Source organism: Sander vitreus, chromosome 20, assembly GCF_031162955.1.
Source record: "Sander vitreus isolate 19-12246 chromosome 20, sanVit1, whole genome shotgun sequence".
NCBI classification, from domain to species: Eukaryota; Metazoa; Chordata; class Actinopteri; order Perciformes; family Percidae; genus Sander; species Sander vitreus.
The window spans coordinates 28,533,435-28,548,447 of NC_135874.1; the positions used below are offsets into that span (position 1 = coordinate 28,533,435).

General features: G+C 45.4%; 1 protein-coding gene across 3 annotated transcripts in view; it reads right to left on the reverse strand.

Annotated features, from left to right (window-relative positions):
- Positions 1-15,013, reverse strand: part of hectd1 (HECT domain containing 1) — a 57,758-nt gene that overhangs the window by 40,858 nt on the left and 1,887 nt on the right. For 2 of the 3 annotated variants that reach the window (XM_078277944.1, XM_078277946.1), the window contains exons 2-13: positions 11,100-11,262; positions 9,857-10,006; positions 8,942-9,176; positions 6,374-6,601; positions 5,685-5,966; positions 5,176-5,446; positions 4,746-4,822; positions 4,360-4,458; positions 3,789-3,903; positions 2,099-2,273; positions 793-931; positions 70-240 (exon numbers count right to left, since the gene is read on the reverse strand). In XM_078277944.1, coding sequence (XP_078134070.1) covers positions 70-240; positions 793-931; positions 2,099-2,273; positions 3,789-3,903; positions 4,360-4,458; positions 4,746-4,822; positions 5,176-5,446; positions 5,685-5,966; positions 6,374-6,601; positions 8,942-9,176; positions 9,857-9,996 — 1,932 coding nt within the window. In that variant the 5' untranslated portion in view covers positions 9,997-10,006; positions 11,100-11,262. Of the gene's footprint in view, positions 1-69; positions 241-792; positions 932-2,098; positions 2,274-3,788; positions 3,904-4,359; positions 4,459-4,745; positions 4,823-5,175; positions 5,447-5,684; positions 5,967-6,373; positions 6,602-8,941; positions 9,177-9,856; positions 10,007-11,088; positions 11,263-15,013 lie in introns of all 3 variants that reach the window. The other variant, XM_078277945.1, reaches the window with a different exon arrangement.

Sequence of the window (15,013 nt, forward strand, 5' to 3'; positions counted from 1 at the left end):
TCTCTCGGTCTGTCTGTCTCTGTCCCTCTCCCTGTCTCTCTGTCTCCCTCTCTCCCTCTGTCTCTCTACCTTCTCAGGTTTGGTTTCGTCTTCGTTCTCGTCGTCGGACGCCGGTCCAGCCAGAGTGGACACCTTGTTGATGACTCCCAGCCGAGCCAGCTGGTCGAGGAAAACGTCTCCCCCTTTATCCACCAGATCTCTGATGATCTGCAGAGCCAGGAGGTGGCCGTCGTCATCGTCCTGAGACACACAGAGACAAAAAAGATAAACTCTGCAGCCATGAGGACAATTGTATTACTCCCTGTGACAGCGGAAATAGAAACTGCATTATTAAGATGGACAACTGAGTTGTTATTCATGCTCATAGCTGAGCAAACTTAATCTGCAGAGGAAGACTGTGAGACATGGTTCAAAGACTCAGAAAAAGCCAGAAAGTGGACTGTGTTGGTCACACTAAAAGTAAACTTTATCACTTTACTTGTGTTATCAGAGAACAAGGGTTATAAAAAATAGTGTTTGACAGTGTGTGTGTGTGCATGTTTGTGTGTGTGCGCGTGTGTGCGTGCGTGCGTGCGTCTGTAAGCGTGTGTGTGTATATGAGCGTGTGTGTGCGCATGTGTGTGCGTGCGTGTCTGTGTGAGCGTGCATGTTTGTGTGTGTGTCTGTGAGTGTCTGTCTGCATGCACGTCTGTCTGTGTGTATGTATGTGTGTCTGTCTGTGTGCATGTCTGTGTACGTCTGTAAGCGTGTGTGTGCGTGTGTGTGTGTATGAGTGTGCGTGCGTCTGCGTACCTCCTGGTCGAGGACGGTAGCTGTGATCTCCACCAGCACCGTGGGGAGGTTGTGTCCCGTCTCGCTGTCACAGACTTCCTTCAGCAGGACTTCGCTGCTGTAGTGAACCATCTTCCTGATCAGAGCCAGACTGGCTTTCCTAAAACACACAAAAAGACTAAATAAATACACCCGGCTGTCTCATGAGGAGTCTTCCAACACACGTGAACAGAAATATTCAGTGGCCGCAGAATGTCCCTTGCCTTGTAAAACTCTGATGGTCAACAACCTTCGAGCTAGCGAGCTACACGCTGAAAATGTCCTAATTTGGGGAAGATGTGGACGGTGCAACAAGGCAGACCTGCTCAGTTCTTTCAGGGAATGATTGTAAAGATGTAATAAGAACATGTTGAGGTCATTTCCTCTCTAACTGGGAGGTTTTGGGACTGATTGGTGGGATTGCTGTGGACGAAGTACACACGGAGATACACTGGTGAGAGATAATGAGGTGTAACCATGTATCAGCTCATTTAAATATCTCACGGTACTGGATTGTGTCAACAGATAGGCCTCCTGCAGACTGGCTGGTGGCGTGAGCGTGTCAGCATTATTTCGTTATGTTAACAGGTTAGAGCGTGCACACTGCCTGCGTGACACGCACGTTTCAGGCGCAGCTGGAGCTGCGCCGAAAACACGTGACATGCTAGAAATAGAACCGACGCCTAACGGGCAAAATAGAATAGAAAAAGATGTTTATATGTCATTTTGACACAAATACATTTAATAAATGACATGTTGATGTTTGAAAGTCTCGAGGTTTCGATATAAATGCAGATATAAATGTAATTTTAGAAGAACACGCTATTATTTCATTTTATCAATGGGAAACATACATGTGTACAGACGAGGCTAGCAGCAGCAGCAGCAGCGCCACGTCAGACACGTTTCTGGTGTGCAAAGACACAGAAAACGCCACGCAGCCAGCGTGCAGGAGGCCTTAACTTCATTTAATATTGTATGTGGTGTTTGCGTGCTGCAAATGATCCACTAAAACAAGTGGACTTCCAGAGACTATTTTGAAGAGCCTCTTCCTACTTTCTCCTGGCTTTCCTACTGATTCAACAGTAATGTCATATATTTCGGCGGAAAGCTCTCGTTCTCTGCTTTCAGGAACCATTTGAACCTCTTTGAAAGGAGTCGGCGGTAATTTCTTCGACAGGACAAACGGTCTACGTAGGAATCACGGTAAAAACAGAAGCCCACACAAATTCATGTCACTGTCGTCATGATAGGAATAAGCCGGTTGAAGGTGTCGGTGACACTTTACCTAATAGAAGGCAGCATGGTTTGCTGAAAGGTTTGTGCAAAAACAGGCAGCAGTCTCCTCAGGTAGATGGGAGCCATTTCTGGGTCTCCTTTGGGCTCGCTGCCCTCCTCCTCCTCCTTGTTCGCATCTTTCTTCTTCTTGTCGTCGCCCTTGTTCACCGGACACATCCAGTCGCCTGAAACACGCAAGTTCATGTTACAACAGTAATAATAATAATAATAATAATAATACTACGTTTTGTTTGTTGGCGCCTTTGAAGACACCTAAAGATCCTCTCTCTTTACGTTGTTCAAATTCTGTTGATTCTTTAAAAAAAGACGGGTTTTTTTGGGGATTTTTTCGTCCCAACTTATCAGTTGTGTGTGTGCACGTGCGTGCGTGTCTGTGTGCATCTCTGTGTGCGTCTGTGTGTGTGCGTGCTTGTGTGTGTGTGCATCTCTGTGTGTGTGTCTGTGAGTGTGCATGTGCGCGCTTCTGTGTGTGTGTGTGTGCATGCATCTCTGTGTGCGTCTGTGTGTGTGTCTGTGTATATGTGAGTACATCTGTGTGTGTGCATGTGCGTGCTTCTGTGTGTGAGTGCATCTCTGTGTGTGTGTGTGTGCGTGTGAGTGCATCTCTGTGTGTGTGTGCGTGTGAGTGCATCTCTGTGTGCGCGTGTGTGTCTGTGTGTGTGTGTGCGTGTGTGTCTGTGTGTGCGCGTGTGTGTATGTGCGTGTCTGTCTGTGTGTGCGCGTGTGTGTCTGTCTGTGTGTGTGCGTGTGTCTGTGTGTGTGCGTCTGTGTGTGCGTGCTTCTGTGTGTATGTGTGAGTGCATCTCTGTGTGTGTGTGTGTGTGTGTGTATTCAAACAGGCTTTTAGTTAGACAATTCTGTCATATGTTATGTACCCATGTTTTCCTTTGTATTCTTAGGTCTTTTATTTATTGTATTTCACTTTATTCAAAAGCAGAAGTTAGGAGTCGATCAGTCGACTAAGACTTCTTTAGTCGGTGTTGCGCCATCTGACGCAATTTTGGCCGGAGCCGCTATGTCAGGATTAAGGATGTAAACCACTCAAATGTTTATTATGTTTGCAGTTCCTTCTGTTACATATCATAGTCACGACCACGGTCCCTTCTACTCCCGCCACCTCATTACAAATCACCTGCACACTACCACCTGTACAGGTGATCAGCCAAAACAGGCGGAGCTGAGACACCTTATTACTCTAATCACAAAACACTGATGACAGACCGAACAGGCAATATCATAATAAACCATAGTTAATTATACTAACAAAATATGAAATAAGATAAAATAACATAAATGGCTCCAACATCCCGGCCCCTAATTGTCTGCAGTATAAGACAATTACAATAATAAGCACAGAGCCATCATCAAATAGAGTACATTTCTCTTAATGTTTATAGTCCATATATAGTCCATATACTATGGGCAAGAAAATGCCATAGTCCAATATCCAAAAAAGGAAAAATGTAGACAAAAAAAATGATAGTTTTTTATGCTCAATGACTTTCGAGCACGATTCTTTGTGGAGAAAATCAGTTTTTACAGATGTGTCCATTAAATGAACTAATCGATTAGTTGACTAAATCATTTGAGTGTTAGACGACTCAGAGTTTCTGTAGTAGAGGACAGCTGTAGCAGCAGTAGTACTGGACAGTAAACAGTAGTACTGTGTGTATACTAACCGGGGGACTGCAGTATAGCCACCACCTCGCTGTGTCCTCGCTCCCTGGCCTTGTCCAGAGGAGTTTTCCCGTCCTCGTCTCTCAAGTCAGGGTTAGCTCCGTGACGTAACAGAGTCTAAACACAGACACACACAGAGACACACACACACACACACACAGAGACCGACACACACACACACACACACACACACACACACAGAGACACACACACACACACACAGAGACAGACACACACACACACACAGAGACACATTCAAAAAACAGAACACACACGGCCAGAACTTTAGAACAAAACATAACCAGTGGTGGAAGAAGTATTCTGATCCTTTACTGCAGTAAAAGTACTAATACCACACTGTAAAACTACTGTTATAAGTAAAAGCCCATAAAGAAGTCCTGAATCTTCCTTCACAATCTGTGGAAACCCATAATAATCCCTGGAAGTCCCTGAGAAACCCTTTAAATATCCCCCAAGTCCCCTGGAGTACTCCGTTAAATTCCAGCGCTCAACATGAACAACATATCACAGAATCTGACGCTTCATTTACAGTGTGTATCAACTCTGTGTTACCTTTGCTACTTGTGGGCGTCCAAAACAGGCAGCGTAGTGTAGTGAAGACGACCTTTGACCTCTGTTGACGTCCGCCCCCCTCTCACATAGAAACTCCACCTGGAACAACAACAACAACAAACACGTGGTTGGTAAAACGAGTAATACTTGGACCCACCCACGAGTAATACTTGGACCCACCCACAAGTAATACTTGGACCCACCCACGAGTAATACTTGGACCCACCCTAATACTTGGACCCACCCACGAGTAATACTTGGACCCACCCACGAGTAATACTTGGACCCACCCACAAGTAATACTTGGACCCACCCACACACACCCCCACACACACCCACCCACCCACCCCTTGTGTGGCAAATAAACAACTCAAAATAATTTTTACCATTTCCTGTGTGCCAAAAGCTGAGGCCCAGTTGAGAAGCGTCTGTCCAACATCGTCCATGAAGTTCACCTCGAAAGCTGCAGAAACAGAGACTATTGGGTCACTTTTAGTCACTGAAAACGAGAACAACTTTAACAACAACAACTTCAATTCTTTAGCAGAACGTTGGGAAGATTAGCGTTTAGCCGAGCGTTATGAGACGGAAACCTGCGCGCATATGGTGACGCAAAAGTGTGTGAAATGCGATCCACCAAGTCTGCGCACCTGCATAGAACCTTCCTTCTACTTGTCTCTCCTCCTCCTCCTCCTCTCTCCCTCTTCTTCATCCCTATCCCTCTCCTCCTCCTCCTTGTCTCGTCTCCTCCTCCTCCTCCTCCTCCATCCCTATCCTCCTCAGACCACTACGCACTGCTTTCTGTCCTCATCTTACCTCCAGTGTCTATGGCGTCGATCAGAGCATCCGTGTCCTTGCTGCGGATACAGTCGATGAGCTGTCGGTGGGATCTCTCCCCTGAGCTGTCGAGGCGCCGCAGGCCGGGGATCCGACCCGTCGACCCCGCCGTGGATTTTGGCAGCGCCTTCCGTCCCTCAAACAGAAGCACGAGCAGCAGGTCCACCAGACGCATCGTGTCCAGCACGCAGCGCTCGTCTCCTCCCAGAGCGGACTCCATCGAGTCGGGCAGCGCTGAACGCAACAAGTCCTGAAGACGGGAGAGAGGGGGACGAGAGCATATCAGACAACTGTGTCAACAACAGGGTTTACTGTGTGTGTGTGTGTGTGTGTGTGTGTGTGTGTGTGTCTGTGTGTTAGGTGTGTGTGTGTGTCTTAGGTGTGTGTGTGTGTATGAGTGTTTGTCTGTCTGTCTGTGTGTGTGTGTGTGTGGTACCAGGATGTAACGTTACTCTGTGTGCGCGTGTGTTTGATGCGAGTCGACCTACGTGTGTGACGAGCGGCGACCCTCTGCACAGCGTGGACAGCAGGCTCACGATGGTCGACACCTGGTTGCTCAGTTTAGAGTCCGGCGCCGAGGGGGCAGCGCCCGTCGAGGTTCGTCCGGGCTTACAGGAAGAGGCTGGCCCAGACACGATGCCGCCGGCGGCCGCCATGCGAGACAGTAGCTCCTCCGTCAGCCCGTGTTTGGCTAAAGGGGCGGGGTCCACGCCGCGGCGGGTGAATCTGTCGGCCAATGAGGCGAAGCAGCGCAGAGCGCCATCTGATACCTAGAGGACAGAGAGGAGAGCGGTTAGTTCGGCTGAGAAACCAGCTGATAAAAAAAAAACTAAGACTTTTTGTTTGTGCGTGTCTTCATTTTTGTGTTGACATGTGCGTACACCTCTTGTGTGTCTGTAATATATGAGTATGTTCAGTTTGAGTGTGTGAGGTTTTTCCCATCGTTTTTGATGCATCTGCGTCTATTTCTGCTAATAAATGTTTCCTCATGTACATTCGTACACGTGTAAAGCTGTGTGTGTGTGTGTGTGTGTGTGTGTGTGTGTGTGCGCCCCCTCTTTACCCAAATCACAAGTTTTATCACGATACAATATTATATCAATTCTTTGGACACCGATACAATATTTACTGATATCTTATCCATATCAAAAACCCAAAGAGAGGGCTGGCAGGTTACCTGGTGGTCTTCGTGTTTGAGGAGGCTGGACAGAGACTCGACGCAGGTCTCCAGAGACGAATCCTGCGGCTCCATCTTGCTGCAGAGTCGGGACACGACGGCCATGGCCGAGTGCAGCGTGTCTTTGTGAACCAGGTGGCCGCTGTCTCGGATGAAGCTCAGCACGCAGTTCAGACCGCCGGCCTCGAACACGGCGCCAGACTCCCTGGTACAGATCAGCTCCAGCACCTACACAACAAAACACAAAACTTAGTGTCAAACGCTCTCGGACACGACAACTTCTCTCCACCTGGGGTTGTCCCTGAGCCAGGTGTCAAACTGGATCCCCGTTAGGTGATGCAGAACATCAGCTCCTCTTTCTGGGGTCCACACAAAACATAGAAGATGACGACAGATAAGACTTTCAGACAAAACAACCACATGAAATAAAAATAAAGTATAACTTACAATATACTCTCTCGCAAACACGCAACTATACATATTCCTCTTCTCACACACACACACACAGGTTTCAAGTGAGGTTACAGTTTTTCAAAACTTCATGCAGACAGCGTTTGGCCCGTGTCCATGTAGTTACATAGTCACTGATCATAACCACTACAGTGCTCAATTACCTATTTTTGAGGGGAAATGACGCCACGAAAGCATGAACTGTCCTCTGGAGGACATCCACCAGACCAGCGGGCGCCGGTGGATTGTTGTCGGCCGCGGCAGATGGGGAAGGCGGGGAGGAAGTAGAAGGATGCCGGTCGGGCCTGCTAGCCTGGCTAAGGCAACTAACACACAGTTCGCCACTGCAGAGACTACTATTCAGCAATGCCAGATGGATCGCATACAAAATGGATATATATGCTACAAATACACACAGAACTGCTGTGTGATGATTATTACCGAAGCCTGGCTGAACACACTCACTCATCCCAGATGGCAGCTAGCAGCTAACAGGGTAGGTGAATTTAAACTGTTGTCATGTAAGGGCCCTGTTCATGTTGCACAGACATTTTAATTGCATTGTGTGTCTGTTAAGAGGAACAAAGGTACTCTTTATGATATGCCCCCAAAACTGCCGTTTTAGCTAACTGGGAGCTCTGGGCATTAGCTGCAGCAGCTCCATGTTGCTAGCACCGATTTGGCTCGTTTTTGTTTGCCATCGACAGTACTCGCATACTTATAGCCATCAAGATTAACGTAAAAAACTTCACGCAGACAGTGTTTGCTGCGATATGAAATTAATGGCGAGGCAGAAGCGGCGCTGTGCTGTTGACGTTACACTTCTTCTGAGACGAGCAGGCACAACAGTGGTTTCTGTGCCCTGATGACTGACTGACAGGCTGAGGTTGTAAGGAAAGGCAACAGTTTCAGCAGTTAGTTCTTCATTAGTTCAATGTTAACAACAGGGCAGTCGCCACGTTTATTGTCAAAAGGTTTGTGTTATTATGCAGTTTGCACTGAAAAGTCTTTGTTGTTTACATTCCTTTGCATTTTAGTTAGTTCAATATTAGCCTGTACACAATGTCATTTGTTTATTTATTTATGTATTACTTATAATATGTTCATGTTGTGGCAAAAAGGTTCCCCTTTTTTTGTTAATTTTGAAAGTTCGGATCGATCTTCAAACTGGGAACAGAACAATTTAACTAACGCTCTCCTCACAGACACAAAGAAGGGGAAACAAGATATTCAATATTGGCCATTTAGAGGAAAAATAAAATGAAATGAACCAGATCAAACATTATCTTTCAGCAGATCTGTGCAGAGACAAACTGAGGTCTGAATAAAGAACACAGCTGTCCTGTGCTGTGTATTAATAACGTCTGGTAGCACATGGTTAGGAGTCTCCTGGTTTGTGGTTTGACTCGACTTATTATTATCGTGTCTTAGCCTGAGATAACCTCCTGCTACATGCCTCCCTGACACACCGACCGCCCTGTTCAGGGTGATGACCGAGACTGCAGAGGAAACGAGACAAACAAGACACTGAGGAGATTTCACTGGAACACAAAAACACACTGCTGCTTATCAAACTGATGACGTCACAGCCTTGAACGACACGATAACAGGATGAAGCAGAAACACAAAGATTCTGCTTTACTGTCCGACTCTGAGCTTTGGTTCTTCCTCAGGGAGAAGAGAGTGCTGCTCTCGCCTGAGCATTTATGCAGGTTAACCGTTAGATGGATCTAACATAAAAACCACAACAGCTAGTGGCCGGGTTAGCTCAGTTGGTAGAGCGGGAGCACATATGTGGAGCTTTATTCCTCGACGCAGAAGGTCCAGGGTTCGAGTCCGACCTGTGACAGTTTTCTGCATGTCTCTCCCCTTTCATATCTCAGCTGTCCTATCCATTAAAAGGCAGAAATGCCCCCTCGCCGTCTTTCCCTCCCTCTCCCTCTCTCCCCCTTCGTCTGTCTCTCTCTATCCCCCTTTGTCTCTCCCCTCTCTCTCCCTTCCTCTCTGTCTCTCCCTCTATCCCCCTTCGTCTCTCCCCCTCTCCCCACCCTCCACGTCCCTGTCCAACAGACCACCCGGCCCGCTATAGTCTTCAGTAGATGATGCAGCTCGTCCTACCTTGACACACTGCTCGGCGAGATCTCTGCTGGTCCGGTTGTTGAGCTCCACCACCACCAGCCGGTTGCACAGCGCCTTGATGGCGCCGTCCACGCCGACGATCCTCCGGGTGCACTCGGCCGACACGTCCAGGTAGTAGGTGATGGCCCGGGCCGTGACCTCCAGCACGTTATCTGGAGCGCTCTCGTCCAGGAAGATCTTACAGAGCGCCGGGAGGAACGTCCGAGGGGGACAGCTGGAACACGAGAGGAGAGAGACGGTCAGACCGCTGATCTCCCGACAGTGGGGGAATGTAACTAAGTACATTTACTACAGTACATTTACTACAGTACAACTGTTGAGGTACTTGTACTTTAATTGAGTCTTTTCATGCCACTTTCTACTTCGCTACACTTCAAAGTGTGTGTGTGTGTGTCTACTCCACTACATTCATCTGTTCCAGCTTTAGTTACTAGTTACTTTAGTTACTCCACTACATTCATCTGTTCCAGCTTTAGTTACTAGTTACTTTAGTTACTCCACTACATTCATCTGTTCCAGCTTTAGTTACTAGTTACTTTAGTTACTCCGCTACATTCATCTGTTCCAGCTTTAGTTACTAGTTACTTTAGTTACTCCACTACATTCATCTGTTCCAGCTTTAGTTACTAGTTAATAACAATATAAGGACTACAAGTCCAGCTGAGATGATCAGACCATTAAACACACAGCTGGTTGATCCTTTACTCTTTACACAATGTTTTAATACTTTTACTACATTTTCCTGATGATACTTACACACTTTTAATGAAGTAACATTTTAAATGCAGGACTTTAACTTGTAACAGGGTATTTAGTACTTTTACTGCAGTAAAGGATCTGAATACTTCTTCCAGCGCGCAGTCATCTTGTGTGCGCACTAACTGAAAAACTCACGTCTCGAAGCAGCGGTCCACGTTGTCCGACATGAGCAGCAGCATGCAGAGCTGCTCCAGAGCGATGAGCTGCATGTCGCGCTCATCGCCCTGCCCCATCTGCAGCCACTCCAGCAGGGTGTCTGGGTCCACGTCCGCCATGATGGCTAGCCTACAGAAACAAACACACACAGAACATGCACCTTGTTTTACCACTTGTGTACCATTCATTCATTTTGTACACACCGTTTAATCTGTTTAGGGGAACAGGGGCTGGAGACTATTCCATCATGCAGTGGCACATCAGTTAGCGTCCACTAAAAGTTCTGTTGTTGCCGCTGACAGACGCAGATCATTATTCTAAGTGTCTGACAACATTATGGAAAGGATCTCACAGAGATAGACCTTTTAGTTAAAGAGTAAGATCCTTTTAGTTTAACATGAAACAGCCCCGAAATCACCATCACCAAACTACACCAGACTCCATGTAAATAATCAGGACTTTTATCATGGTAAAACACACTTCATTCAAAGTGGACAGAAACTAAATAAAACTATCAAAAGCCGTCTTGGTTCATCTTTCCACTGTTCCAACAATCACCACTCTGGTTTGGTTGAAATAAACCCTTAATTCACCCATTTACATGTGGAGATATGCTGGCTCTATACACGCTAAAAGTCCTGATTATTTACATGGAGTCTGGTGGAGATATGCTGGCTCTATACACGCTAAAAGTCCTGATTATTTACATGGAGCCTGGTGGAGATATGCTGGCTCTATACACGCTAAAAGTCCTGATTATTTACATGGAGCCTGGTGGAGATATGCTGGCTCTATACACGCTAAAAGTCCTTATTATTTACATGGAGTCTGGTGGAGATATGCTGGCTCTATACACGCTAAAAGTCCTGATTATTTACATGGAGTCTGGTGGAAATATGCTGGCTCTATACACGCTAAAAGTCCTGATTATTTACATGGAGTCTGGTGGAGATATGCTGGCTCTATACACGCTAAAAGTCCTGATTATTTACATGGAGTCTGGTGGGTTTGGGGATAGCGATCTCAGAGCCGTTTCTGATTAAACAAATAGGATTCCAGGTTGACAGAAACGATAAATGTTATTCCTTCATTTAGCACAGATTTTAAAAAGCACCTTCTTCCTGCTTGTTTGCTGTGATCAAATGAAACTGATTGCGATCAGGAAAAAGATAATTAAATAGTTAAATCTGTAAAGTTATTTAAACTCTCACACGTCTCTCACCTGGCTCCCCGTTGGCTACCCGGTCTGGCTCAGCGCCCAATCACTGCTCACAGTTCTGTCGCTGTATGGGACTCATCCAACCAACCGGACGGAGGGAGAGAGGAAACACGGACAAGAAGTAGCTCGCTCTTACAGGGTTTTCTGGGACATGTAGTCTCTTCACCTGCAAACAAAACGAGACATTTAAATAACAGACACGAGGAAAAGCAAAATGGCATGTTAGTGTGAGATTTCGGACGCAGCCCCCATCTCACCAATGTTAACTGAAGTGGAAAATAAGTTGTGCATCTCTTCCCCAAAACCAACCCCAAAATGTAATGGGTTCTTCCTCGGCCCGTGCTTCATCCTGTGTGTGTGTGTGTGTGTGTGTGTGTGTGTGTGTGTGTGTGTATAATGGGTTCTTCCTCGGCCCGTGCTTCATCCTGTGTGTGTGTGTGTGTGTGTGTGTGTGTGTGTGTGTGTGTGTGTGTGTATATAATGGGTTCTTCCTCGGCCCGTGCTTCATCCTTTCACAAAGTTTCATGAAAATCAGGCCAGAAGTTTTTCTGTAATCCTGCGGACTAACAAACAGACAAGCAAACCAAAACACAACCTCCACGGCAGAAGAAATAAAAACAAACCGAGCTGAACCGGTCTGAACCGCAGCACGAGTACGAGAGGATGTTCAGGATACGTCAAATGACTTTAACTCCCCGTTTTCATCACAGTCGCAGGACCCTGATGTTGTTTTCCTTCAAAAACAAGCTGCAGCCGAGCCTGTATGCAAATGTAGAGCCCTTTGATATGTAAAGTCGGTGCTCAGTCTACTGTCAGAGGAAACCTAATAAGCATAAAGAGCTTTAGTGAAGGTGATAACAACAGACTGGTGGTGTGTAAAAACAGGAAACAGGGAACCAAAACCAGCAGTGGAGGCAGAAACAGACACATCCAGGACATCAAATCCTCCGGAGGAAATCAGTTTATTGAACACAAAAGATCTTTAACGACTGACTTGGATGCTTCCAATTACTTTGAAACTCAGCTGACGAACATTTAAACATTTCCTAGTGCAGATACTAATGTTCTGTCAGAGACACAATCAATACAAACATGTTTAAAAAGGTCCTCTGAATTAAACAAACTAGTTCTGTTCTACTGTGTGTGTGTGTGTGTGTGTGTGTGGTAAGGGTTAAGGTTAGGCATTTAGTTGTGATGGTTAAGGTTAGGGTAAGGGGCTAGGGAATGCATTATGTCAATGACGGGTCCCCACAAAGATAGTGAAACGCACTAAGTGTGTGTGTGTCTGTGTGTATATTTATTGTTCATTTCTTATTAATGTTTAATATGTTTGTTTGTGTATGTGTGCACCGGTCACCAAGGCAAGGGTAGAGTAACTACTGTGGCAGTAAACTCCTGAGTCTGAAAGTAAAGTAGGGTTGGGCGATGTCCCCTAAATTATAGATATCGTCCATCAGCACAGCCCTATAAAGTAGCCTCCAGCTGTCCCGCTGTCCCGCCCCAGTTAGCATGTTTAAATCCAATTCACATGGCGGCGGACTGGAGACAGCCACAACGCATACAAGTACCGGGTAGGGCTGTCAAAAATGGCCAAAACATACATTCAATCGGTCGGAACAAAAGCACACAGCCGTACTAGCACTGCAGCGTGGCACGCTGAGTCGGATGGGTCAGGCTAAGTTGATTAGGGCCTAATTAAGAAGTCTGTCTGTCTGACTGACTGTCTGTCTCTCTGTCAACTGTCTGTGTGTGTGTCCATCTGTCTGACTGACTGTATGTGTCTCTGTGTGTGTGTCTCTGTCTGTCTGACTGTGACTGTATGTGTGTGTGTGTGTGTGTGTGTCTCTGTCTGACTGTGTGTGTGTGTGTGTGTGTGTGTGTGTGTGTGTGTCTCTCTGTATGCGTGTATGTGTGTGTGTCTCTCTGTATGTATGTATGTATGTGTGTGTGTCTCTCTGTATGTATGTATGTATGTGTGTGTGTCTCTCTGTATGTATGTATGTATGTATGTATGTGTGTGTGTCTCTCTGTATGTATGTATGTATGTATGTATGTGTGTGTGTGTGTGTGTGTGTGTGTGTCTCCGTCGGTCTGAAACAGGCTGTGCCGGACAGATCCTCTTATCAAAAGATTAATCATCACAACTCGCCGAGTGGCGACCACAGCAGGACGGAGCGCAGCCGACCCGACCGTAACCAAATGTCAAAATGTTAAAAGCATCAAAAGTGTAAAAAATAATGTCGAAACAAAAACGTAAAAAGCCTTGAGCGCCAACTCAAGTCTTGATTGTAGTCTATCCCTGTATAGATGATATGATGTATAACAGCTGTATACTACTATCTCTGTATAGATGATATGATGTATAACAGCTGTATACTACTATCTCTGTATAGATGATATGATAACAGCTGTATACTACTATCTCTGTATAGATGATATGATGTATAACAGCTGTATACTACTATCTCTGTATAGATGATATGATGTATAACAGCTGTATACTACTATCTCTGTATAGATGTGATATTATTTCTATCTCTGTTGTGGGTCTGGCTCAGGTTAAAGTCTTTGTGAAACATGAACACCCAGAACTTTCTGTTATTCTCCAGTTTGACAGTCAGTTATAACGGGAAAAGAACATAAATAAACTACTTTAACATAGATTATCTTCAGGGCTTTATTACGTGGTATCTGATCGGTGCATTAACTCCAGTACTTCCTGATACCGATACCAGCGTTTTAGGCGTCTGTCGGTATCGGAGCCGATACCGATACTGGTATCGGTACATCTCTAGGGACATCACAACCGTACAGAAATCCCAAAGGCTTGTTTAAAGTCACAGTTTTTGAATACGGACTGTGTGCGCGTGGAAATGGAACTGGTGAGCAGAAAAAGTGTTGTTTGGCAGTACTTTCAGTCAAAAGAAGGCCATTCAAGTCCAGCTACATGTTCAATCTGCAATGCTGATTAGTCTGGTGGTGGCGAGGACCCTAAACAATACACAACATCACCGCTGTTACAACATCTGGTATGAAACATCTGGAAGAATACGAGCTGAGCATGAAGGAATCTACAGACAGCAGCCAGAATGCAGCAACTTCAGGTACGGCAAAGGAAGGACAGTCACTGTTTACTTCATTAATGTGTTGACTGTGTTCATGGACTGAGGACGGGACGAGGACTCAGCAGAATCTCAACCATCTGGATTTGGTGCAACCCTACTCAAAACAGAAATGGAAATCTCACTTTATACAACATGGCACCTTTAAGACGGACGTTCACTGTTGCTTTCCACTATTTAAAACTCAATAACTTTATAGAAAGTTACAGATAACTTGAGACAAAGTTGGACAAGAAGTCCTAAAAACGGGAACTTTAACCCTCATGTTTCTCCCCAAATAAGTTGTTTTTATTCAAGGTCAATAAACCTAATTTATATGACATTATATCTAATTTGTGTTTAAAAAAGCAGAAATTATGACTAATTAATACTTAAGATCAGAGGACGTTGAGAATCACAGACGTGTTTATGTCAAAGTTTAATCATGCTATAAAACTGAATAAAAACACCTAAAATCCAAAGTAATGATTACTTTTACCTGCGAAGAACATTGTATGATCCCAAATGTACATTCATGTTATTTGGGGGCAGTTTGTGTGTGTGTGAGTGTGTTTGTATATCTGTATCTGTGGGTGTGTGTGTGTATGTGTGTGTGTATTTGTGAGTCAGTGTGTTTGTGTGTGTGTGAGTGTGTTTGTATATCTGTATCTGTGGGTGTGTGTGTATTTGTGACTCAGTGTGTTTGTGTGTATATATATATATATATATGTGTGTGTTTGTAGATATGTGTGTTTGTGTGTGTGTATCTGTATTTGTGTGTGACTGTGCGTGCGTGTGTGTATTTGTGTGTGTGAC